This window comes from Saccostrea echinata, unplaced genomic scaffold (genome assembly GCF_033153115.1).
Source record: "Saccostrea echinata isolate AGI-Se365-2 ecotype Australia unplaced genomic scaffold, CSIRO_AGI_Sech_v1 ptg000001l, whole genome shotgun sequence".
Taxonomy (NCBI): Eukaryota; Metazoa; Mollusca; class Bivalvia; order Ostreida; family Ostreidae; genus Saccostrea; species Saccostrea echinata.
Genome location: NW_026889750.1, coordinates 50,068,341 through 50,096,261, shown reverse-complemented (window position 1 = coordinate 50,096,261; position 27,921 = coordinate 50,068,341). Strand labels below are relative to the sequence as shown.

Genomic DNA, 27,921 nt, shown 5'->3' with positions numbered 1-27,921 from the left:
CCATAAGATGACTCAGCCTTTGTGTTGGAGCTTTTGGTCCACCCACGATAGGTCTATATGTAAGATCCTCTGGATCGCTACATGTAATGTATGCAGAGTTTTGTATTTTGATCGCTTCCTTAATTATTTTAGATTTGTGTATCTTAGGAAGTCCATAAAAGGCACTTTCTCTAAAATCAAAATTAGTCAAAAAGTCCTCTTCTTTGGCTGTTAAAAAGGAAGTTGTATTGTGGTTTTTTATTAAGTTTTTAATTTTTCGCATTGTCTTTTTATCACTGTTCTCTGATATTTCATCGTAAAACTCGCTGTTATTGAGCATTTGTAATATTTTTGTTTTGTAAAATTCTGCGTTCATAACTACTACTGCTCCACCCTTGTCTGCTTCTTTGATTACGATTGAACTGTATATATATATATATATTTCAAGTTTCAAGTTTTTATTTAAGACAAAGACCCCAACTGGGGTATATGAATACAAAAGATACAACAAAATAGCATACAAGCATGGAATGAGTGGCACTAATGTTATTTTTTTTTTCCCAGTTTATTGCATTTTTAAAGGTTTCTTTTTACAAAAAAGAACATTGAGAGAGAGAGGGGGAGAGAGAGAAAGAGAGGGAGAGAGAGAGGATTATGAAAATAAGTCTTTCAAAAGTCTCCAGCTGTCATCAAAAGATTCTCTTTCATTATTTTTATAAGATATATATTTTTGTAATTCATACATTGTCTTAATAGAGGATATCAACCCACCTAAGGAAATATTTCTGTTAGTACATTTGTACAGATAAATGTAATATTTGATTTGTAGAGCAATAATATTTTTAAGCTTGTCAGTTTTCTTCAAAGAGCCTAGTAAAATTCCTTTTTTAAGAAAGTTATAGTAGAGTGGATTCTATCAAAACAATACTTTGCAAACTTCTCTAAAAGAGCCCGAACATGTTCACATTCCCACAACAAGTGTTCAATTGTTTCAGTTTCTGTTTTACAAAGAGTACATATATTACTGTCAATTTTATTAATTTTATGCAGGAAGTAATTCGTTGCTAGTATTTTATGATTTATTCTAAATTGGAACCACTGAAGTTTTGTGCTTTTTGTAATTTTGAATGGGAGTAAAAAAATTCTCCCATTCACCATTGCTCAAGTCAAAGACTCTATTCCACGAGGTTTTACCCAAAGGTTCAATTATTTGTCTAATTAATATTTCATAAAAATCATGCGATTTTTTGGCGTTCAGCAGAGAATTAACATTCTCTGGATTATATGGATAAGTTACCTTTAATACATTTTTATTAGGATCTCTGTTTATCTTTCTCAGCCATTTTAATAGTGCTGCTTTAATGCCATTATATTCAAGAAAATGTGTTTTTATCCCATATTTCGCGTGCAGGTCATTCAAACTCATAAATGACCTATCTTCATAAAGTATATCACTAATACATGAAATATTACATGAAAACCATCTTCTATAGAAAAATGGCTTTTTATTAATAATTAAATTTTTGTTTAGAAATAATGGTTCTAAAGAAAGAAGTGTGTCATTTTGTAAGGATTTGTCACAAAAGCTTAACCATGCTTGCAACACATCCCTCCAAAATATATTTTTTAAATCATTCTTTTTTTTTTTGACAGCATATTCTTGCCCACAGTATATAACTTTTTTAATGTCAACATCTAAAAAAGAATCCAACCCATTGTCCTGTAGTAACAATTTTTTCATCCATACTAGTTTTAAGGACATAATGAACTTTCTTACACTGATCATCTTGAAGCCCCCTCCTTATAATTCATTATACAAATTTTCCTTTTCAGTCTTGAATTATTACTACCCATTACAAATGTATAGAAAATCTTTTCTAATTCTTTTATTTGTATTTCAGAGGGACTTGGGAGAGACGCAAAAATATGATTTAAGGTCGGCAGTAAAAGGGTTTTTAAAACTGTCAAACGACCAAGAGGAGTTAAATTTCTCTTATTCCAGTGTTACCAATTTTAGATGCATAATTAAGCATAAATATATTTTGAAGATTTGTATCAAATTCAATGCCTAATAATTTAAAAGTTGTTTTTCCCCACTCTAACATATTATCTGTACATAGAGTATCATTGCTACCTTTTTTGACCCAATCCAAACTACTTGAGTTTTACTATAATTTATATGCAAACCTGACATGTCCGCAAATTTTTTAAGAGTAGTGAGACTAGATTGAAGTGATTTTTCACTTCCATCTAATATTAGAGAAGTATCATCTGCCAACATAGTTAACTTTTTTCAGTATTCATAAACTGAATTCCTTCTATATCTTTATTGTTTCTTATGCTGATTGCAAGGATTTCTGCACAAATGAGGAATAAATATGGAGACAAAGGGTCTCCTTGACGGCAGCCTCTATGTAAGTTAAAAGACTGTGATAGATTTCCTCCTTGATTAACAGCAGCTGTAATATTTGTGTAAAAAATATCAACCCATTTTCTAATAGAATTACTAAAATTAAAAAAATTCAGAGATTTCTGTATAAAAACCAAGACAAGGAATCAAAAGCTTTTTCAAAATCTACCAGGAGTAAAAGTCCTGGTATATGTTCTTCCTCTGTAAATTGCATGATATCATATATATAAAAAAAACCCACTTTGATCATAATTTTGGTAATTACTGTTGATATTAACATCTCATTTTATATGGAAAATTACATTAAGCATTCATATTTATTAAGTATGACATTTTTGAAAACTTTGTCTCGCTTTATTTGTCGATCCGATATAAAAATGATAAATTATTTACAGGAGCAAAGATTTCATGAACATCAAACGTCACATCCCTTCGCTATTAGATGAAACCCGACCTTATGTGGCTATGGCTTTCAAACTATTGTCTTACTCACTTATTCATGTCTTTGAGATTTCCTCTAACAAAAAAAATTAAATGTTAGAGGGAGCTTGTTGAACAAAGGAGAATGCTTTGAAGTGTGATTTAAGCGTTCTTTTCTTAATCAAGCGCTGGTTTCATGAATCTGTAAGACTGTGACATGAAGAATTTTATGATACTCAATTGTCATCAATATTTTTTAAACAGACGATTAATTAATGTAGCAATTCCTTTCACAAGCAGATGGTTCATTAGAAACTTTTCATTATATTCATGTTTCTTCTTTTTTAATCGAATTTAATTTAAAGTTTAAAAGCTGTAATTGAGAAAGAAAACAATTTATTTTACTATGAGCAAAAAATGTTATTAATGCAACAAAAAGGAATAATTTTACAGAAAAAAATAAATGGTGTCTGAATAAATTTTCAATTAAATTTCTTTCAGAATTTGCAAGGTTTTTTTAATCGTCATTGTCACATGTAAAGAGACACTGTTGGTTTCTGTCATCAAAGCATGTGGTGTCTGGACAGTTTCGGACTTTGGGTGCCTCTCTTGTACACGTGATGTATTTTTCTTTGTTGTATGGATGACGAATGCCTTTATTAAGTGGAACAGTTGCACAAATCTCGGCTATAGAAAGAGAAAATAAAATCTGCCACACATGTAAAATAATTGACATTTACATTTCAATAATGTTCTGATGAAAAGTCTAAGAAGAAAATATATTTAGAAATGAATAATTCAAACAAATAAAAACATTTTTACATAATACCTTATCTGCTTTACTAAAAAGCTTTTGTTTCTATTTCAAGCTTTAAAAAGCTATCATGTAGACCAACTCACGTGATAACAGATAGACATTTGTTTCATCGAACAGTTCGGATCCTTTGGCTTTACATCTTATCTTTGCCCTGTTCCACTCCATGTTCATAAAATAAGTGGCATTAACAGTTTGTTTTCGGACACATCCAATGTCAACGTTTTTTCTTGTAGCGCTGTAAAATGTAAAATCATGGAAGGCTGTCTCGTTTTGAAGTTTAACCTGGAATTGTAGGTCACCATCCGGGTATCCGGGGTATCCTGTGCAGTTAAATGCGATATTAGCTTCCCCATACAACTCTTCAATCTTTGAAATAACAGGCTTTCCACGCGCTGGATCTGTAATATTAAAAAAAAAAAAATCTTTAGAAATATTATATTTTATCCCTTCTCTTTCATATATTCTCCTCATACTTACAAAAAAATTTCACATATTTTTCAAATAACATTTTTTAAACAGAAAAAAGTCTCACTTGTAACAATTATTTTTGCATCCTGATTTTGACCATTGTCTAAAACACATTTGTACACGCCTTCGTCTCTACAGCGCAAGCGCGTAAACTGTAATGACACTTCCGCTGGTTGCTGTGCATTTCCTGGTGTGTAAATCACCTGAATATTTCTTTTATTGAAAACTGAGTTGATACTACCATCAGGAGTAACTCTAACCACTGATCTGTTTCTTATGTCACTCCGAATGATATCAAGACGCTTCCAGTCTTGGTAATTAAATACAGAACACGTCACAGCTGTTACATTAGCTGAGCCAATCTCTCCTCGATGACCGTCAACAAACAGACCTTGAAAAATATTCCAAAACATTGATTAAGTTGTACATATGTTTCCTTGTCGGCGAAATGAAATATTTCAATTACTTTTTACTTTTTATTTGTTTCATATGCTTTTATCATAAATTTAAATGAAGAGAGATTTTATGTTTATATTGCATCTTGAAATCTTCAATATACAAACGACAGATCTGCTTCTTGAAGTGGACCTTACCACTCTCACAGATTTTTCCGAACCACGGCTGAGGACAGTCACAGGTGAAGGATCCAATCAAATTAGTACATCTCCCTCCGTTAATACAAGGATTCAGTAAACATTCATCAACGTCTGAAAGACAAATCTAAGTATCACCCTTTGTGTTTATTTAAGCAGAAAACGGGTATTGTTTAATGGTTCCAAAACATCAAACAAATAGAATGATGTTGGCTCTTTTGAGAGGAGTCATATGTTTGTCCAGACAATATTTTTAGATGGAAATGCAGTGATGAAGACAATATGAGAACTCAAGAGGATAATTAGACAGAAATACAATGTACCTTGTTCGCAGTATGTCCCTGTCCATCCATCGGAACAAGTGCAGGAATATGCCCCTGGTTGATTTTCACAAGTGCCCCCGTTTTGACAAGGTGAAAATAAGCATTCGTCAATATCTTCAATGATAGAAAATTTCTCATTTTTAGCGAATAATTTTCATGCAGTTGTTTGATTAAGGTACTTCTGTACAAATATTGCCAATTCATATTTTCAAACTGATTATTATTCGTTATATCTACCTGTATTGCATTGTTTTCCTGTCCATCCCGGCGAGCAGGCGCACGTGTAGGACGCAATAGTGTTGGTACATTGCCCTCCATTGGCACAGGGATTCGCCAAACATTCATCTACATCTGTCAATGATGCAAAAAATGTAGAAAATAAAACACAAATTATGTGTCATCAGATAGCTTTCAAAAACACAAACATTAACAAAATAGTAATCTGAAAGAAATGAATAAATGTATATATTGATTAGTTCAATGTATTTTTTTGTTGCTGTTGTTTTTGAAAGTAACACCGTTATTGTACACATTGGAAGGAAAGAAAAAATTAAATTCTATGTTTTTAGCTTCAAGCAGAGGTACCTGTATCACAGAGTGGTCCTTGCCAGCCCGCTGTACAATTACACATGTAGGCACCCGGTAAGTTATAGCACGATCCTCCGTGAAGACAAGGGGACGATAAACACTCATCTTCATCTGAAATTATTCAAATTGAGTATTCCTGACATCAAAATGATAAAGAAAGATGGCTATGGTTAATGTTTTAAATTTTTCTTCTTTTTATCAGCCATGTGTGTCATCTGTTGCAGACTAAATATAAATATATAGAATGAAAAGAACACATACCCATCTCGCATAAAGATCCACTCCAGCCGCTAGAACACTGACAGGAAAGAACGCCATTGATAATCCAACACGAGGCTTTATTTCTACATAAGTTTACTTGACATTCTGCAAGTGCAAGAAAAATATATCTACATGAAACAACCATATCACTACAAACAAACTTTTATGATATTTAAAGAATGATGCATGTATTTAGATTGCCCTTTCTCTTACCTTTAACACAAGATCCACACTGTTGTTCATTTTCGTGGAAACACGTGTCGACATCACATTCCATAACTGCTCTAGGTAGTTGGTTGAGGCACTGTACATATTTCTTCGGATCATGCGGATGTTCCAGAAATGTTTCTGTTACAATGGATGCTCTTTCGCAAAAATTGTCTGTGATGAAAGTTAACACACAAAAAATATTATTATTAAGGAGTATTTATCAAACGAATGATACATAGTACAAGTTCCAGAATTCAGATAACATCGTATTCATTTTTTTTTCTATTTTGGTACCAATATGACAAACGCGTTTAAACAACAGTATGAAATATGTATGAAATGTCATGTAACTAAACAAATATTCTTAAAAACCTGGAAGCACATTTATCACTGTTTCATCAAAATTCCCAGACTCTTCCTCAACACATCGAATCGTAGCTTGGTCCCATTCTTGGCCAAAATTGTAGTCAACATACATAGTTTGTGTACGTGAGCAGTCTGCAGAGAGGTCGTCTTGAACTTGCACTGGAAATTGAAAGTCTTTGAAAACAGCTTCATTTTGCATTTTAACTTGGAACTTAAGACTTCCATAAGGGTAGGAGGGGTGTCCTTGACATTGAACATTTATGGCTCTACGATTCTTCAAAACTCCTTCTGTCTTTGAAATCCTGGTTGGTTCTCCAGACGGGGGTTCTGTAACATTAGAGTTATTTGTGAGTAGTATTTATTACATTGTGAAATATATTCTTTTTAAATAAAATACTGAGTACCTTAATGCAAGTTTTCAAAATAATCAATTACTTAAGAAGTTTTAGTTTTTCGATAATCCTAAGAAAGTTTTCAAATCCTGCTGTGATGAATAAAACCCCTTACTTGTCACAACGAGGTTCATAGTATTTTTAGAATTTCCATCTACAGTACACTGATATTTTCCATCATCTTCACATCGTAGATTCTGGAAGGTCAGGGACACATCCGCTCCATTACCCACGACACTACTGTTGATTTTGACCCCACCACCGGTAAAGTCAGTAAAAATACCGTCTGGATTGACCTGATATAAGGTCCTGTTTCCATGTTTCACTTCGATTGAATTCCACTTCTCCAAGCGTTGGACACCACAGCTGATAGTAACACTAGAACCATACTCTCCTTCAGCTCCCATCAAAAACATTCCTTATAATCAAAATAGAGGCTCTATAATTTAGCATATTGTTTAATTTTGATAATGTAGGTGTAAAATGTATCCTTAATTTTCAAAACGTGGCCGGATCTACGTAAATGCGCTTTTAATGTCGCCTGCTAAGCAGATGGACCCGAAGAATCGCTTCCCTATTATATGAATGTATGTCAGTCACACACACAAACTATCTTTCAAACCATTAGTAAGATAAGTGAATATGTAGGAAGTGTATTGCTTGTTAAATCTCTAAATCTCGAAGAGAATTATTGACTTTTTATGATTATGCTGATAATATTAATAAGTATATATCTGTACTGAAAGACAACTATGGAGTCTCGATGATTTGCAAATGACTTGCTTGTCAAAGGCCTTTCAGCAAATCTGGCAGATTTGAATCAGAGAATTTTGAAGTTTGATACATATTGCGAATTTTTAATGGCTTATTATCTTCCATAACATTAAATCTCCTACTTTGAAATCTGACATGTGTCTTACATCCTATATTGTTTAACACAATGTCTCTAAAAATATTTCAGAGGATTTTATATATTTAGATCTTGTACCTATTATCTTCTCCTCCCCCCCCCCCAAGAACCACTTTGCTTCAGTCTAATTCTGAAATATCCTTTAGAATTTGATTCTTTTTCTGAAGTTCTACTCACTCGCTGTGCAGTCTTGTCCAACCCAAGATTGAGGACAGTCACACTGGTAGGATCCCTTTAAATTTTGGCAAGCTCCTCCATTAGAACAGGGATTCTGAACACATTCATCCACGTCTGAAAAAAGTTTTTTTTTTTTTGGTATCTGAATCACAACTTCTTGTAAAAAAAAAATATAAGACTGATAATTTTTCCATTAAAGTTGACATATCATTATATACATTCGAATAAAAGTCCAAACGTATTTTTTCATTTTTTTTTTTTTTGTTCAATGGAATAATATATTCTTTACCTTCATCACACTGATTCCCCTGCCATCCTGAGTCACATTTACACACAAAAGATCCATGGGTATTCTCACAAGCCGCCCCATTGGCACATTGACTATCCTGGCATTCATCAACATCTATATATCAAGAATGAATATCCTGTGATTAGGTTTTGTTTCTTAATGGAACGTATGATAAGTTTAAACGTTAAAAACCCTGTTCCTCGAATCCTATTTCAACTGGGGTTTACCATAACTTAATGAAGTATTTATTTTCTAGGAAAACCATCTATTACATTTTGTACTACCTTCGCATGGAGTCCCTGCAAATCCTGGGGAACAGTCACACCCATAAGAGCCATTGTAGTTAAAGCAGGTGCCCCCGTTACCACAGTCAGTCAGTAAACATTCGTCTACATCTTGAATAATAAGAAGGAAGGCTATGTAAATTCAATAACAAAGAATATTTAACTTGTTTTATAAGGATGGGACTTCATGACTTCACTCACCTGTTTCGCAGTATTGTCCTGTCCACCCTACCATACATTCACACGTAAAGGATCCGTTCAAGTTAACACAGCTACTACCTTCGGGACAAGGCGACATCAGACACTCATCTACATCTAAACAACAACAATAAAAAACAACTTTTTTCAGGTTTAAGATACAAATATGTATCATACGCAGAATATTGTAAACAACCATTTTCAGTCTATTTAAATAATATCTTTTACTTTTTTTCTTGTTAATGAATAAAAAAAAAATGAGATTCCGTAAATAGAAGTGTTAGCATGTATGCTCGATGTCTCGATCAGGACTGTACTTTCAAAATATATCCAGGTGTTTAAGACATCAAACTTGAATTTCGATTAAATGATTAATTCGGCATGATGACTGTTTTAACATATCCCGTACATGTGTATATTTGACATGTTAGTGATCGATATATCAAAATTAAACTTCAAAAACAAGATTCTACCTTGGTCACACAATTTCCCAGTCCAGCCATTGGTACATTCACATGTAAATGCCCCAGCTGTGTTGTTACATACCCCTCCATTACTACAAAGTTCAGAATCGCTTAGGCACTCGTCTTCGTCTGGAAAAAATTATTTAATTTCAATACGAGCGGTTAAATTTGGACATACAAAATAAGAAAAGAAGTGGATTTGTATAACACATGAAGTGAACAATGATGGTTAGGTGTATTTGCTGTAGATAAGTGCCTAACAAAGACAAGTATAAGAAAATGTAGTCAATGGACCTTCTGTGCAGTTTTTGCCTGTCCATCCTGGAGGACATTTACAGGTATATGAACCTTCCGTGTTGAAGCAAGGAACACCCTCCCCACATGGGGAGTTCGAACATTCGTCCACGTCTGAAGAACGAAAATAAGGAGAAATACGAATGAATGAGTTCTAATGAAATACCAAATTTTTCTTATTTTTTAAGATGAAAAATAGATTTCTATAACAATTTTTCTTGGATAAATTTTAGTTTTATTCGAAATAAATTCAATTTTGAAATATGATTCTTTTATGTGAGAAATAAAATAAAAATGATGTCTTGCCATCTGTGCAGTTTCCTCCAGTCCATCCTGGTACACACACGCACTGAAAGGAACCATTTGTATTTTTACAGAGACCCCCATTGGCACAGGGTTGCTGGTTTTGACACTCGTCAACATCTATTACAAATTAAAGTTGCAAATTATAGTCAAATAAATAAATATTTCATAATATGAAATATATGGAGATAACGAACAGTATTCAAGCTCAAAAGTCCATTAATCAATACAAAATAGGAGCAGAGCAAACACGGACCTCCAAACATCAGAGGTGGGATCAGGTGCCATGGAGGAGTGAGCATCCCCTGCCGACCGGTCACACCCGCCGTGTGCTCCTTGTCATGATCGGGAAATAACGGAAAAATCCGTCGACAATTCAGTGTGTAAATAATGGCCTAACAATATCAATTAGATATAATAATAAAAATAGACCTTTTGATATGTTACTGACCTTGGTCGCAATCTTTTCCTTCCCATCCTCCCTTACATAAACATGTGTAGGATCCTTCAGTATTTTCACAAAACGATCCGTGCTGACAAGGGGAAGATAGACATTCATCTTCATCTACAATAACATCTATTTTACTTCACAGGTAAAACTGCAACATACTGTTTACAGTGTAAAGGGAGCAAAAATTTTCAAGTATGACACTCTCTTTAAATGTTGAAATATAACATTGTGTAACATGTATGACCTTCTCTTTAAATGTTGAGTTATCACATGTGTGTCCCTCTCTCTTAATGTTGAGTTATAACATGTGTGACCTTCTCTTTAAGGACATACGCAACGTACCTTACCTACTGATAATTTTTCAAGATATTCTTAATTTAAGATTATATTGCCATCAGATGTTCGTAGACAAAAAATCAGCATGTATTACCAGGGGTTTTGAAAAGATGTAAATTGATGAAAATTCTTGTATAATTCAAAGAAAAATAAACAAAAATTTCTAAACATATATTCTAGATGTTTTATTTATCCAGACTTGTTTTAGAAGAAGTGTACAACAGCATATATAAACAATAAAATGTATCACACAGTTCCTTCAAGTATTGGAACTCTTCAACTCCAGGGAAAAAGACAATAAAGTTCAACCTACGCTGCGTATGTCCTTAAATGTTGAGTTATAACATGTGTGACCTTCTCTTTAAATGTTGAGTTATAACATGCGTGACCTTCTCTTTAAATTTTGAGTTACAACATGTATGTCCCTCTCTCTTAATGTTGAGCTATAACATGTGTGACCTTCTCTTTAAATGTTGAGTTATAACATGCGTGACCTTCTCTTTAAATGTTGAGTTATAACATGTGTGACCCTCTCTTTAAATGTTCAGTTATAATATTTGTGACCTTCTCTTTAAATGTTCAGTTATAACATGTGTGAGCATCTCTTTAAATGTTGGGTTATAACATGTGTGACCCTCTCTTTAAATGTTCAGTTATAACATGTTACCTTTAAGACAGGTGTTCCCAGCCCAGCCTTTATTACAGGAACAATAGAAGGACCCAGCACTGTTCTCACATATTCCATTACTACCACATGGGGATGAAAGGCATTCATCGACATCTGAAATAAGAAATCTTCCATTTTATGCATAATTACGTTTTACGTTTGTTTATAGCGGATCCCTACCATTTTGGAGAGAATTATATGTGGACTCCGGACCGTGAATTTAGAAGAAGAAACACCCCTTTGATGTTCATATTATCATATCCTTATTGTCCAAAGAATATTTCACTTTTACTTTAACGAAAAATATCGCTGAGGACTTCTGTTTATATATGTTTCCGTCTTCTAGCAATTTAACAACGTATTATTGTTCTTAAATGTAGCCAGTAATTAAAATTATGCCATGGCATTTTTACAACTGATACATTATTATCTTCTCATATCAAATATTCATTAATTTTGATTTACTCTTATTTCCATAATTTCTTAGGATAACCATAATATACTAATAGAAGTAATGTGCCTTTTGCAATAAGTATCCGTCAATTATGCCCCTTACCCGTTGTTCCACATTTGAATACTTTTCAAAACATTTGAATATTCTCTGAAATCATTTAGTCTATTTCACAGTTCTAATATAGAGTATATCTAAGTTTATCTGTAAATGTAGCATGCAATAGTTAAACTTCTTATGACCAAAGATAAGAGCACAACTTCAGGGGTCCTGAATCAACACGTTGCCGTTGGACCCTTGACAAAGAACAAGGTACGGTTTCAATACAAATCTTGCCCTGTGTTTTTCTTAAAAATGAAAGTGATGTAAAAAAAAAAAAAAATTAAAATTTATGCTTTCTGGATCATTGAAATTCCATGTAGAAAGAACATACAAATCATTTTTCACACATGACCGTCTAAATGCTAATTGTGACGTCATGAACTTTTGCATTTTCCCGTATCATCCTTGTATCATCAACAATTTGCCAATAGCCTATCTCGTTTTAGTTCGTACATAGAACATGCTATTGCGATGCATAAACTCCATATATGCAGGTGAAATGGGATATTGCTACATAAACAAGGGAATTTTATGAAATCAAATAGTTTTTTTTAACAAAATAAACTTGCAGATGACCAATGACAAGGTATGCAAATTTCCGAGATCTATTTTTATTGAAGAAACAGATGGCAATGATGTCAAAAAGTCCAATCTTAAATTCATCGTGAGATGGTTGTATAAAGTGGTGAAAAGTCGTACGATCTTGTTTCAATGTTAATATTTCGCAAATTCTATCGTCAATACAAAGAACTTTTTAGTTGTACTTAGGTCGAATGCTGACAGACAATTTAAAGAAATTGCTAGGGGATTTCTTTCATATTGATTTGCCTACAGATCACTCGATTTAACTGAACAATACAAAGGACTCACTGCAGTGACCGGTCGACAGGAAATGCTTACTCCTCCATGGCATCTGATCCCATCTCTGATGTTTCTAGGTGTCTATGTTTGATATTCTCTCTATTTGTAATGTCTATGTGGAGTTTGAGCTTTATTTATGTTCCTTATGTTCATATTTAATTTTGGATTATTTTTATACTAGTGTTCTTATGTCAAGTTCTTACTATCAAAAATATTACTAAATAACAATATCATTGAGTGCAATATGGCAATTCATATGAAGTGTTGTAAAATAAATCCCAACAACAATTTATTTGAAGAAATTTAAAGAATTCTAGGTGTTATTTGGGAGAACTTTAAGATTTCTTACAATCGTTTAATGAGTAAATATATGTTTTAACTTTTAATGGAAACACAGGAAGCAAAGATAAGATATATGTAGATAATTCAACAAGTGTATATTTTTCCACTTTGTAAAACCATGATGACTAGCATGTGTCTTGGTGTGTTGTTTATTGCTACCTGTATATGTGGTTTATGGTAATTAGGTGTTTACATAGGGAACAGAATTATGGTATGAAATCTCCCACAATTATAATTGTCACTGGCTGAGGTAAAGCTAGATATTAATGATAGAAAAGAGGCCATCTCTACTTACCCGTGGTGCAGTTTTTTCCTTCCCACCCTTTGTCACATTCACACGTGTAGGAACCTTCATTATTTACACATTTACTGCCTTCTTTACATGGATTAGAAACACATTCATTCAAATCTGTATTCAAAAACAACCATGAAATATTTGTAATATGCATAAAAAAAAAAAAAAAAAAAAAAAAAAAAAAAAAAAGAACAATGGCATTTAGTATTCACTTGGGTGAATATGTTTGCTTATATGTTTTCAGTCAAGCAAAGAATTTTCAAACATTTTATCCATAACTTAAAAACAAATGAATGGCTTTCCTTATCTTTAGAACTTACCTTCTTCACAGGTTGTGGAGGTCCACCCCTGTTGACACTCACAGGTAAAAGAGCCCTGCGTGTTTGTACAAACTCCATTATTCTGGCATGGACTGCTCTCACATTCATCTAAATCTATAAGATTATCATAAATAAAATGAAAACATCATACAAAATAATAATCCTGGGATTCTTTGGCTTAAGATGAATTGCTCCTCTGGAAGAGAGATCATCAGTAAGTTGTAAGTTGTGTAAAATTTCTGTGGCCTTTTATTGATTTTTTTTTTCTCAAATTGCTCATGTAAATAACTCAAAATGTTCTGTAAATTTAATTTTCATCTCCGTCTGTTTGAAAATTGTCCATGATTAAAGAAAATCCTTTTTTTAAAAATTATTTTGCAGAGGTCGATTTATATATAATTGTTTGAAGAGTTTTTAATCAGGATGTTGTCTATTCCTTTATCCACTAATTTAAAATTGCTTCTTACCCTGAGTACAGTCGAACCCCGTGAATCCGCTGGGACATTCACACCTGTACGACCCCAGAGTGTTGGTACAGGGTCGTCCATTACAAGGATTCCTTCGACATTCGTCCAAATCTGTAAATGTCATAAGATGATATGCACATGTATAAGGATAACAGAGAAATGTTATTTATTATTTTATTCTATATAGTTTTAAATGAATTGCAAAAGGCTTTATTTTCTTGATTTCAAAACTTTACTCCGTTTTATCTAAATGTAAGAATTTTAATTTTTTAGTATATAACAAGGCCAAATAAGATCTTTGGTGAGTCTTATTCTCAATATCAAATTGTCAGGATTAAATAACAGTTTTTGGTGTTCCATATTTTTTGAGCTTTGATACCTCTTTCACAATGTTGTCCTGACCACCCATCTGTACAAACACAGGAGTAGGACATTTCGTCACTGACACAAGTTCCGCCATTTTGACAGGGATCCTCCATTAGACAGTTGTCAACTTCTGTGTGTAAAAAAAAATTATAAATTGTCATCCGGATACGATAGTTGAAAACAACATCACAATTGGTTACGTGCTACTTTCAATAGCACAACAACTTCTATAGTTTTTTTAAGCTGTTGATTTTTGTAAAATCAAGCATTTTAATTTACCTGGTCATTCTATTTTGTCATTGAAAGTTAGAATTCTAGAAAAGATTTGCCACCACACAAACAGTCCATCACTGAGTACACCTTTCCGTAGACAACGAGAAGAATTTTGGATAAGAAAACTAGGGACAGCCTTTCCCTATGGATGTAATGACAATGTCGATAGTGTTGGAAATCTTTCGAGTCAACAGTGTAACAATGTAAATGTGATGGGACTTTTTAACCATAAACAGAGAGGTAAGCGTAGTCATGGGCATCGGTCTTACAGTAACCCTTTAATACACGATGTCTCTTTTGATTCATTACTACCTTACGTAAATCAACAGTTAGGTCTACATCATATCCGCACAAAACTTTACTTTGTCCCTTTGAAACTTTTACATACTCTTCTTGAAAAGGTCAAGGAAAGTCCATTTTTTGATTCCTCGACACCAGAATATAGGCTCGGATCTGTGATTATGGATATTGCAAATCATAGGCTTTTTAAACCCCTACGTTTTACTGAAGAAAATGCAGCTAAAACAATCCGTTTTTTCCTTAAATTTCAATATGCCAACAAAGGAATTGTAGCGGTTAATATAAGTAATATTCTTAATCACAAAAGGGTCCAGTCTCGTATTCCACCATATTTCAAGTTAAAGACTACATCTTGTATTTCCTACAAATATACATCGACTATTGCTTCCAAACTTTTTAATTACAAGAAAACTTTAAAGGGTCTGGATATCGAATATGAAATATATAGAGATAACGAACAGTATTCAAGCTCAAAAGTCCATTATACAATACAAAATAGGAGCAGAGCAAACACGGACCTCCAAACATCAGAGGTGGGATCAGGTGCCATGGAGGAGTGAGCATCCCCTGCCGACCGGTCACACCCGCCGTGTGCTCCTTGTCATGATCGGGAAATAACGGAAAAATCCGTCGACAATTCAGTGTGTAAATAATGGCCTAACAATTAGTATGAAAAACGTCAGTCAGCATTTGACTCAATGATAAATTGTATTTGCTGACAAGGTCATTGTATCGACCAAAGAACTTACGAAATGATGACTTCTGAAACATAATCCTCCATCGTGTTCTTGTTCTTCTTCACCCTATAACTATAGTCCTGCTGGACACGTTATTACTGGTGACGTAAATATAGTTAATAATGAGGACCTTAGATCACTAATTTTAAAAGGTCCTGAAAATACGGAACCCCGGTCCTTCAACTGGCGTTGGAATTTCATAAATATTATGGATTCTGTAGAGGATTACGCCAGGCGATGGGCCAGACATGAAAAAGAAGACCTTGACACTTTCTCAGAATGGATTAAATGTATCAGATGTATATTAAAATCGCGCATTTTAAGATTGAGGGGCAATATGAGAGCCATCTATCCTTCTGTATTCAATAATCCAGAAATGAAAAAAAGAATTAGATAGATTACATGATCAGTACGTACTGGTCCCTGCTGACAAAGCATGATAACAACATTGTCTTTGTTTGTAAGGCTCAGTGTATTTAATGTATTTTAGAGGAACTTGGATTTAATTCTACGAGTGGTAATCCAACTTATACTCATAGTTCCCTTTCTAAGGAAGACATTCTTCAAAATCATATGTCAGTTTTGAATATTTTTAATATTCCAAACAACCAAAATGAATTTGAATTACCATATCTATATTGGATTCCGAAACTTCATAAAAATCCTTACAAACAAAGATACATAGTGGGTTCCAGTAAATGTTCAACCAAGCCTCTTTCCTTACTCCTCACTAAGATATTAATAGTAGCGAAGGAGAAACTTCAAGAGTACTGTGCAACAATATATTCGAGAAGTGGTGTAAATCAGATGTGGATACTTAAAAATTCAAAGGAACTTTTGGAAAATTTAAAATTACAAGATTTTACCAAAATCAACAGCTTAAAAACTTACGACTTTCAACTTTATACACAAAAATTCCCCACGATAAATTAAAGTCCAGGCTTTTTGATATCATTGACAGCTGCTTTTTCAATAAAAATGGAACTCGTAAATTTACTTACCTTGTTATTGGTCATTTGCAAAATTATTTTCTTAAAAAACATTTTGATTGTACACACAAGTACTCTGAATTGACATTAAAAAGATGCTTGAGTTTCTGATTGACAATATCTATGTGGTTTTTGGATGCCAGGTCTTCCAACAATCTATTGGAATTCCCATGGGTACCAATTGCGCCCCGTTATTAGCAGACCTTTTTTGTATTCATATGAAGCAGAATTTGTCCAAAATCTTATACGTGAAAAGACGAAAACACTTGCTGTGGCCTTCAACTCGACATTTAGATATATCGACGACGCATTGTCAATTAACAATGGCTATTTCCATTCTTATGTCGATACGATATCTCGGTGAACTTGAGATAATAGAAACCACAGAGTCTGACACATCGGTTTCCTATTTGGATATTTTACTTGAAAAAGACGTTAATGGTAATCTAACAAAAAAGCTTTGTGATAAACGTGACGACTTTAACTTTCCAATCGTCAACTTCCCTTACTTAAACAACAATATACCTTCATCACCTGCATACGGGGTTTATATCTCTCAGTTGACTCGATACGCAAGAGTATGCTCTACGTATGTACAATTTCTAAAACTAGGTAAATTATTGACAAACAAGTTGATGAAACAGGAATATCAGCAGTCTCGTTTAATGTCATCATTTCGTAAGTTTTATGGTCGACACAATGACCTTGTCAGCAAATACAATTTATCATTGAATCAAACGCTGACTGGCGTTTTTCATACTAATTGTTAGGCCATTATTTACACACTGAATTGTTGACGGATTTTTCCGTTATTTTCCAATCATGACAAGGAACACACGGCGGGTGTGACCGTTCGGCAGGGGATGCTCACTCCTCCATGGTACCTGATCCCACCGCTGATGTTTTTGGAGATCCGTGTTTGCTCTGCTCCTATTTTGTTTTGTTTAATGGACTTTTGAGCTTGAATACTGTTCGTTATCTCCATATATTTCATGATATAAATGAACTTCAAATTCATTTTGGTAACTTAATTTCTATTTGTTTTTATATTCGATTTTATTCATATTTTTAAGCTATTTGTAAGAGTGTACAAAGTGATATGGTTTCAAGTTTGGTCCAACTGTGCTCTTTGTCATGATCGGGTTAAACGGAAAAATCCGTAGACAGTGGGTAAATAATGGCCTAACAATTAGTACGTAAAAAAAGCAGACTGCATTTGACTTAATGATAGATTATTGATTAATGATAGATACTGACAAGGTCATAGTATCGACCATAAAACTTGCAAAATTATAACTTCAATCGAGAATGTTGATATCCTTGTTTCATAAACTTGTCTGTCAATAGCTTGCCTCGTTTTAGAAATTGTTTATACGTAAAGCATTCTATTCGGTGTCGAATTAACTGGGAGATAAAAACCCCAGAGTAGGTGGTAAGGGTATATTGCTACATAAGTAAGGGAAGTTGATGATGGAAAAACTGAAGTCATCACGTTTATCATAAAGCTTGATTGTTAGGTTACCATTAAAGTTTTTTTCTAGGAAATTATCCAAATATGAAACAGATGTGTCAGACCCTGAGGTATCTTCGTTTTGTTTCAAGCTCAGTGGGATATATCGAGTCGAAATATGAATGGAAGTAACTATCATTAATTGATAACACGTGGTCCATCTATTTTAATGTCGAATTAAATGTCATAGCAAGTGTTTTCTTTTTCTCATGTAAAAGTTTTTGAATAAATTCTGCTTCATATGAATACAAAAATAGGTCTTCTAATATACGGATGCAATTGGTACCCCCTGGGAATTCCAACAGATTGTTGGAATACTTGATCTCCAAAAACTACATAGATATTGTCAATCAGAAACTCAAGCATCTTTTGATATCAACTTCAAAGTATTTGTGTGTACAATCAGTATGTTTTTTAACAAAATAATTTTGCAAATGACAAAAGGAAAGGTAAGAAAATTAACGAGTTCCATCTTTATTGAAAAAAAACAGCTGTATGTGCTCTCAAAAAGCCTGGATTTTATTTTATCGTGGGGAATGATTGTATAAAATCAATGTTATTGATTTTGTTAAAATTTTGTGATTTCAAATTTTCTAAAAGTTCCTTGGAGTTTTTAAGTATCCACATCTGATTTACACCACTTCTAAAATATACTGTTGTACAGCACTCCTGAAGTTTCTCCTTCACTGCTGTAGATATACGTATTAAAATTCATGAAAAAAAATTGTCTTTGGAAAATCAGTCTTCAATTTAAATGCAATATTTTTTTTTTCAAAATGAATCACAAAGTCAAAAATATGAAAAATTATAAACATTTTTACTTAAAAAATTCAAATGATCCTTTTTTTCTTTTTGTGAAAATGCTTTTAAAATGTATGCAAAAATATATGTAAATTGAGGAGAACAAATATTTATACTGCGTGTGGTAAAAAGATTAATAAGAAAGGTTTTTCATAACTTTGCTTATTCATCAGCACTAGTTACATAAATGGATGTGCTTAAAATAGAAAAGAAAAGGGAAACATCTGCATATTGTTTCTACGTATTAACCAGGGAATGTTTTCGTAAAAAAATATTTATGAGAAAAAATATATTATAATCATGTATGGAGATAACGAACAGTATTCAAGCTCAAAGTCCATTAAAACAATACAAATCGGGAGCAGAGCAAACACGAACCTCCAAAAACGTCAGAGGTGGGATCAGGTACCATGGAGGAGTGAGCATGAGTATTTTGATAGTAGCATTTGTTTCGCCGTTTTAGTAAACACACCATTATTTCATCACAGCCAGATTAGTTTCTAACTATATAAAAAAAATCCAGTATATCTTTCTCAAATTAACTAGAATGTTATCATGTGACCCGAATAAAATCTCTCTCACACTTTGCAGCAAAATACTAAAAGGAATTAAAGAAAAAGTTAATTTTGATTGTCATAAGCTAAGAGCACTTTTAAAAATGCATACATTTTTATGACTTAAATATCTTTATATAATGACAAACACCTAGCCTAATCTCCATTTTCACCAGAGCCAGATAGGTAATGCTTTCCTCGTTTAATTAAGGCAGTTCACCCACGCGTAATTCAATTTAAAGTAACGATGGGCGTATGCTACGTGAAACTTGAAAAGGAATGACACCTTCTTCAAACTACACAGAATTTCATTATTCGATATTATGTATTAGATAACATTTTTTTTAAAAAGTCCATAATTATCATCTTAATGAATTGAATGGTCAAATGAATTTGGAAATATCATCAAGTTGGCCTCAAAAAATGTATTTAAAAAATGAATGATCTAGATGTGTCATTTTCGTAAATTGCTAGTCTTTGTACATTTTATATGTGTATCAAACATGCTTTTAATTTTGCAAATATTACTGTACATGACACGTTCCTGTTCTGTTTTCTTGTTTGCCATGAATGATATTTACAAGAAACAAATATTTTAAATCATCAGATTGATACACAAAACCATCACATGGAAATTGAATTTACGAATAACGAATGAATGTCCACGTTTTTAGCAAATAAATTTATCATTAAATCAAATGCTGATTGACTTTTTTCATACTGATTGTTTAGCCATTATTTACACACTAAATTTTCTACGGATTTTTCCGTTATTTCCCGATCATGACAAGAAGCACACGGCGGGTGTGACCGGTCGGCAGGGGATGCTCTCTTCCGCATGGAACCTGATCCCACCTCTGATGTTTTTGGAGGTCCGTGTTTGCTCTGATCCTGGTTTGTATTGTTTGAATGGACTTTTAACTTGAATACTGTTCGTTATCTCCATATCTTTCAAATTAACTTCAACTACTCAGGATTCCACTTAAATAACTATAAACTAAATCATTTCAAATTAAAGTCAAATTTGTCTTTATTCATATTTATTACATTGAGGAAAACATTAGTGGCACATCGTAAAGAATGAAATAAGGCTTTAAGATAAATGTGGTGAATTTAAAATTCATTACCAGGAAGTCTGGATAGAGTTGACCCCGTGTCAGGTTCAAATAAATCCGCTGTCCCTCCCCAGTTGTAACGCGACAGGAACACGTCCCACCAGTTAGTAGCCCAGACGATTTCTACAGTGGTGACAGGTGGCTTGGGGGTTGTTGTCACCACCTTGGTGCCCTCGCTGACCAGTGGGGACGGGGATGTGTTCACGGTTCTTCTCATTCTTTCGCTCTCTAGTAGTGGGTCTGAAATAAAAAACAAGAGGCCCATGGGCCACAACGCTCACCTGAGTCAATATGGCCCTGCTGTTCTTCGTCAGCAGATTTCTTCTATATATTCATATGTAAAGCTTTGATCGCCTGTTCTAGGCATACCCTACCCCCAGGTGCCCTGTTTTGAATGAAATTCAATCTAAACTTTCTGAAGATGCCTCTATATTCATATAACTAATCATAGCTTTGCTATTCTTGAAGACGTCTGCCACCCTATCCTGAAGGGGGGGGGGGGGTCATGATTTGAACAAACTTGAATCTACACTATATGAGGATGCTTCCATATCAATTTGACTAATCATGGCTTTGTTGTTCTTGAGAAGAAGATTTTTAAAGATATTTCTTATATATGTTCTTTTGTAAAACTTCGATCCCCCATTATGTCCCCACCCTACTACTGGTGGATGCCTGGAACAAACTTGAATCTACAATACTCAGGGTTCTCCATGGGCTGTTTAACGTGGCGGCCCCGCCACAGTTAAATTCTTTAGCGCCACAGTTAAAAAATCAGCGCCATAGTTCCGCCACTGTTAAAATATTAGCGCCACAGTAAGATCGACGTCGTCAGTAAGATGAATATATAAATTTATGAACCAAGTGAACCTCCAAATTTTGTACGGTTTTCCAGTTTCAAATGCTAAACCATTAATTTATTCTCATTAGGGCCCATTGTTTGGCTTGCACAAGCAATTATCTTCTAAACCTCACTGGACACTTCAATGAAAAGAGACAAGCCATTTATCCACCCTTCACGATGATTGCAAATGGAACTTTTAATATGAATTAGTTCATGCTTTAATAGTTCTACAGATAATCACTTATCTAAAATTGCATTGGCACAGCATGTCAAAAATCGTATGTGTATTGTAATCATGTATTTTTGTAATGTTGAAAAACTTACGATAGATCCACCAATTGAAAATATTATTTTATAACTCTTAACTGCTTAAGTATTTCTTTTAATTTACAAGTTTTAAGATATTTCAGTCTTCAGACCGTTAATTGCAAATATATACGGATGTTAGCGTGATTGAGTGACTGACTTACATGTACCAGAATTTCCTCTGTCCTTTAATGAACACTGTATAACTTACCTTTTGTAAACTTCTTTTAAAAATGGATTTAAATGCTTAAAACTTGTTTTTCTGGTACTTTCATTTTCAAATTCTATAAGCTAATATTCATTTATTTGTAAGTTACGTATGTGTTCTTTTTTTTTTTGGGGGGGGGGGTCTTTTTCACAGTATGCATTTATTTTGGAAACATCCTAATTTTGTTTTACACTATGTTTAATCGATATCGATTAATTGCTTTTATTATTAAATTTATTAATTAATTTGCCAAATAATAAAGGTCCTTTGTAAATTAAACTATTGATTTATTGGGGTTGTATGTTGTTCAATTTATTTTGTGGTTTCTTCGCGAATAAGGTCGCGAAATGACCGCGAATATTAGCACTTCGCGCAGGTCTTGCGCCACAGTTAAATTTGAAATGATGGAGAACCCTGACACTTGGGGATGTTTCCATATCAATATGACTAATCATGGCTTTCCTGTTCTTGAAAAGATTTTTAAAGATTTTTCCAATATATATTCCTATGTAAAACTTTGATCCCCCATTGTGACCCCACCCTACCCCCGGGGGTCATAATTTGAACAAACTTGAATCTACACTACCTGAGGATGATTCCATATCAAAATAACTAATTGTGGCTTTGTTGTTGTTGAGAAGAAGATTTTTAAAGATTTTTTTTCTATATATTTCTATGTAAAAATTTGATCCCCCGTTGTGGCCTCACCCTACCCCCGGGGGTCATGATTTGAAAAAATTTGTATCTGCACTATGTAATATAGGTTACACATAAGTTTCGACTTTTCTGGCCCAAGGATTCTTGAGAAGAAGATTTTTGAAGGATGACACCAAATTTTCACGAATTCTTATTTATCTCCCCTTGGAAGAGGCCGTGGCACTTCATTTGAACAAACATGAACCCCCTTTGTCCAAGGATGCTTTATGGCAAGTTTGGTTGAAATTGGCTCAGTGGTTCTGGAGAAGAAGTTGAAAATGTGAAAAGTTTACAGACAGACGGACGGACAGACAGACAGACGGACTACAGACAAAATGTGATCAGAAAAGCTCACTTGAGCTTTCAGCTCAGGTGAGCTAAAAATGATATTCTTGAATGGGTTGTCAGAAAATTCATGGGAAAAACAGTACAAATAACATACAGTTTAGGTATTTACGGCACAGTTTTAACAAACTCTGAACTACGATAGTTTGAACATAAGACCCATTGTTCATGAAAAAATCTTAGATTTAATGCAAAATTTATAGGATCTGTAAGATGTTTAATTTCTGAAATCTCAAAAGTAACAAAAAAGTTATTCTTACAGACCTTTTTAGAAAGTTCGTGTTTATACCGTGTCACCGTGAAACAGATTGTGATCTAAGTCTATGATGGTTTATGATCTTGAAGAAAATGGTAATTACTTGATATCTGTGGTCCTGCTTCAGGGCTGTTTGTAATATGTATAGATGATATGGGTATTAAATTATTATTTATATCAATCAAGTCCTTTCCTTCCCGAGTGAGCTGTTTTGAATTTTGAAGAATGGTATTTAGAACTCCGTCTTCCGATTCGGCGATTTTCTGGCTTAAGTTTTCAATAGTTAATCTCACTTCCACCTTTCCAGCTGTAGTTTTCCTAGAAAAAATATTTCACATGTCATTAAATTCTGATGGGTAAGTTTGACAAAGAATGATAAGGGATAAAACTTATTGTAAGTAGTTATCTAAAGAAATAAACATTTTAAATGTTAAATTTTACTTGGGTTCCTGTTTAGTCAGAGTTGAGCTGTGGTCGCAGTTCTCAACGTTAAACAAAAGGGATTCGAACCAAAATCACTATTATGTAAGTACAGTGTATTTAAGTTTTTTTTTAATTTCTGTAAAATACACAAGGAATCCTTTATTGTGAAATTGAAGGGTGAGAAAAGGCATAAATAATTTTAACACTATTTTTTATGGACACAAACTTCCTAAATAATTTAAACAAGGACATATGAAGGTACTTTTGTCTGATATTGTTCTTTCTATAAAAAAAGTGTTTAAATGCCGACTAAGAGTATTTGGACTGTCGCTGCATTTTTCTTACATTTTTTGCCTAGTATTCTAATCGAAACTATATTATAAATTGTTACCTCTATCTAAACTCAAATTTCCCTGTTTTTTCTTTAAGTAGGATAGCATACACTATAAACTATAAGAGTATTTCCATTCATTGATTAACAAGCTATATATCAAGTGTCAGCTTCAGAAAAAAGTCTTATATTTCAAGATAAATAATGAATATACTTATAAAGTCGGTTCTTGACTTTTGCAAAATTGCAACACCAATCAGAATAACATTATGTTTCTTTTTTTCCCCCTCATTACATTCAATTATTTATATATTTCTAGATAAGGAACAAATATACTTATGACGTCATCTCTTGATTTTTACAAAATAGCAACAACAATAACAATAATATGCTTTTTGTTGTTTTTTTTTGTTTTTTTTATTTTGTAGATTTGAGTACATGTCGCTTACCTGAGATTATCTACATGGCAAGAATCTTCGTGATGTTTACGTTTTTTCAGAACTTCGGTGTTTGGAAAAAAGCCGCTGAACTGAAGAGGTTAGAATGATAAAAGATATGACATATTAAGTATTCAAAGTTTTTTTTTTTTTTTTTTTTTTTTTTTTTTGTTAGTTTTGTTTATTCATAAGAAAGCCACTACCTCAAGATGTAGTGACACATTTTCCAATGTTTAAGATGCTGTTACATTTATAATGAGCTCTATCTATATAGTTGTCTGAACAAATACGCAAAAATTTTATCTTCTCAATTTAATGCACTTTGAAAACTTTAGTGCTTAGAAATTGTTTTGAATCTTCTGAAATTTGGTAAAGGAAGCACAAAATTGTTGTCAGATGAGCCTGATATTTCATACCTCGACACAAAGTGTATCGGCGAGATCTTTGAATTCTCGAGACATATTTTCCTCCATTCCAGGTTTATAATCCACATTATCAATAATCAGAGTTATATATCTTCGTTGTGAATCTGTTCAAAATCAAGTGAATCCTAAATAATAATTAATACAAATGCATATTTATAATCAGATTATTGATAAACCATATTTTAAAAAAAACTATTTCTACAACCTTGTGAAGCTGCCATTGGAAATAGAGATGTAGTCAGTATTATCATAATGAACGCTGTGAGGGATACTTTATGTGTGGAAGCAGTGACTCTTCTTCTCTCAGTTAATGAACATTTGGCTCTGGGATTGATATCCATGGTTTGCTGTTCATTAAAGGAAGCTCCATTGATAAATTTTGAATTCGTACAATATATAGAGGAACAATCGACATATACGTGTGAGAGGGTATGTCACTATGATGGTGCGCCATCATCGATATAGAATTTTTTTATTCAAATAATTTTATTGTGTTGTTTGTAGAGCTAAGCTTTATAAAAAAAAAAACTTGCCATTCATCACTTTTACTTACATACAAAAGATTTTCTTTGAATATGAAAACTCTTATCTTTTTCATAGTTGTTATAATTTTCATTTTAAAAAATGTTTTCCTTTCTGAATATTTGCTGAAACTCCTTGTGATGTGAGTAATAATGCAAATTAGCTCAACTTTTAATTCATTTTTAATCTAGTTTTAATAAATATTACCTGTTTGTTTTTAGAATTTTTCGTCTGCTATTTTACATGTATTTTGTCAGTCATGTACTTGTGTGTGGAGTCTGTTTCTTATGTGAGTGTCGAGCAGATATTATTATGCTAATGAAATTTTCAACATTTGGTTTTTTGTTTCATTTCATCAAAAAATGACAGTAAGATATATTTTAGTAAAAAATATCATAATTGACCACTTTTATCACAACCTTAAAATTTTGGAATGTTTGTTTTACAAGAGAAAATTCTTCAAAATGTGATAATATTTGGAAAGAAATCCAGGGAAAGAAAGGAAAAAATATACATGTTTTCTTAAATAAGTGCTGAAAAAAAGTATTTCTATTTAGCCGATTTCAGAGACTGGATATTTATTTTGACAGAAAGTTGAATTATGTATACCATTATTACCTAAATGTTATTCAAACAATGAAGGTTAGGAAGTAAATACGTAAGTGTCATTTACAACTCTTTTCACTAACATTTCTTTTGAGAGTATTTCACGAATGACAAACTTCTTTTTCTTCCTTTTGAGATTATTAACATACATGTATTTCATATAACTTGAGATATTTTTATTTATTTAATGTTATTTCTACTTGAATAATACGCCTACTAATTGAAGCAGAAATTCAATCATTCAAATGATGCAAACAAAATTCTTTTCTTCGGAACAATAATTTAATTACCTTCAGTCGTTAAAAGAATCTTTCTTATTGAAGATATTTTTAATCTTGTTGTTTCTATTTTTTATTTAATTTACCATTTTTAATTTGTCTTAGACTCTGTATAGGAATTTGTAAGTGTTCCAATATACCAATAAAGAACTATTAATAGTATTCAATAGTTTGAAGTCATCATTTCGCATGTTTATGGTCGAAACAATGACCTTGTCAGCACATACAACCTATCATTGAGTCAAATGCTGACTGACGGTTTTCATACTAATTGTTAAGCCATTATTTATATACTGAACTGTCTACAGATTTTTCAGTTTTTTTTTTCGATCATGACAAGGAGCACATGGCGGGTGTTACCGGTCAGCAGGGAATGCTCACTCCTCCATGGCACCTGATCCCACCTTTAAATTTTGAGGTCCGTGTTTGCTCTGCTCCAAATTTGCATCGTTTTATTGGACCTCCAAGATTGAATACTGTTAATTATCTTCATGTTTCATTGACAAGTGATAAAAGTTTACTTTTTTGCGATAATGAACTGTGGACAAATATCAGATATGATTGGTCACATATATCTTCATCACTCAATCAAAAAATCAAAGCAGTTTGAAAAAAGAATTAATTTATACTCAGAGGTAAATGAATTCAGAACTTCCCCCATATTTTAGTTCCCTTCCTACCGTATTTGGTATTACAGTTTTTTAATGATGACATACCTTTGTACCGTATTTGGTATTATTTTTGATGATGACATACTTTAGTTCTGTTAAAGAATGGTACTTACTTTGCAACAATATCCTTGATTTTCTAGTGCGTTATTACCTTCCTTTCTGCGATGAATGGATTTCAAACTAAAACATACTTCTTTACAATTTTCGGTAAAGAACTCTGTTCTTTTAATACACTGTTTGCAGTCCCTTGGAACTCTGTTTTGATTTACTGGTAGGTTTGGATTTCTATGTTTATTTTCTAGACAGAGAGTACATGTTCCTTTGACAGATGAACATTTCCAAAGTAGACTATGTCCCTCATCAGTAAAGAGGCTCGTGGATTCTAGATCTTGTCTGTTGTCACATGTTCTGAACATTCCTTGTGAATTCTTCTCAAAAATCTTACATTTCTCATGCTTAAATGTGTTCACACACTTTTTAATTGTTTCATCCATATTTTTAATAAAGGGAAATTATTATCAAGATTGAAGTCCACAATGTATATTCAAATTCACTTGTTTTTCATTCGTGTGATCACTGTTTGTGTGCCCGCTGTCCTAGTCTTTCAAACTAAGAACAGCTATTACGTTTCTAAATTCCGTTTTTCGAAACACTTATACACTATGCATGTCTGCATATTTTAATGGCGTCGGATCTATAATGAAGAATTTCCTGGTAACAAATAAGTTCCTCTGAAAAATTGACACGAACTAACATTTAAATGAGTGCGTTTTATAAATCTTTATGATTATAAGATGGCTATTAGCGACAGAAGTATATGAAATGATGACAAGTCAACAATTGACGTAACGACCAAAGTCTTAATGGAAGCTTAGTGGTCTACACAAATT

At 33.0% G+C, this 27,921-nt stretch overlaps 1 protein-coding gene across 1 annotated transcript; it reads right to left on the bottom strand.

Annotated features, from left to right (window-relative positions):
* Positions 1-3,242: 3,242 nt before the first annotated feature.
* On the bottom strand, positions 3,243-27,857 carry LOC133198264 (neurogenic locus notch homolog protein 1-like). Its single transcript, XM_061334386.1, has 30 exons — positions 27,145-27,857; positions 25,160-25,301; positions 24,946-25,058; positions 24,542-24,621; positions 23,442-23,656; positions 20,696-20,923; positions 14,418-14,534; positions 14,039-14,149; positions 13,572-13,685; positions 13,252-13,365; positions 11,201-11,314; positions 10,198-10,311; positions 9,750-9,866; positions 9,444-9,557; positions 9,159-9,278; positions 8,689-8,802; positions 8,488-8,598; positions 8,204-8,317; positions 7,915-8,028; positions 6,943-7,245; positions 6,442-6,762; positions 6,073-6,240; positions 5,860-5,964; positions 5,596-5,709; positions 5,248-5,361; positions 5,011-5,124; positions 4,688-4,801; positions 4,159-4,485; positions 3,710-4,024; positions 3,243-3,496 (listed from the first exon to the last, which is right to left on the bottom strand). The coding sequence occupies exons 1-30, from the start codon at positions 27,523-27,525 to the stop codon at positions 3,327-3,329; spliced, it is 4,812 nt and encodes a 1,603-aa protein (XP_061190370.1). The 5' UTR covers positions 27,526-27,857; the 3' UTR covers positions 3,243-3,326.
* Positions 27,858-27,921: the final 64 nt, after the last annotated feature.

Excerpts from the sequence above, each read along its gene's own strand:
- LOC133198264 (XM_061334386.1), bottom strand. The coding sequence starts at position 27,525 with ATGGATGAAACAATTAAAAAGTGTGTGAACACATTTAAGCATGAGAAA. Across the intron at positions 8,029-8,203 it reads GGGGAATCAGTGTGATGAAG|ACGTGGATGAATGTGTTCAG; the intron begins GTAAAGAATATA and ends AACTTTTTTCAG. Across the intron at positions 5,125-5,247 it reads AGGAAAACAATGCAATACAG|ATATTGACGAATGCTTATTT; the intron begins GTAGATATAACG and ends CTATCATTGAAG.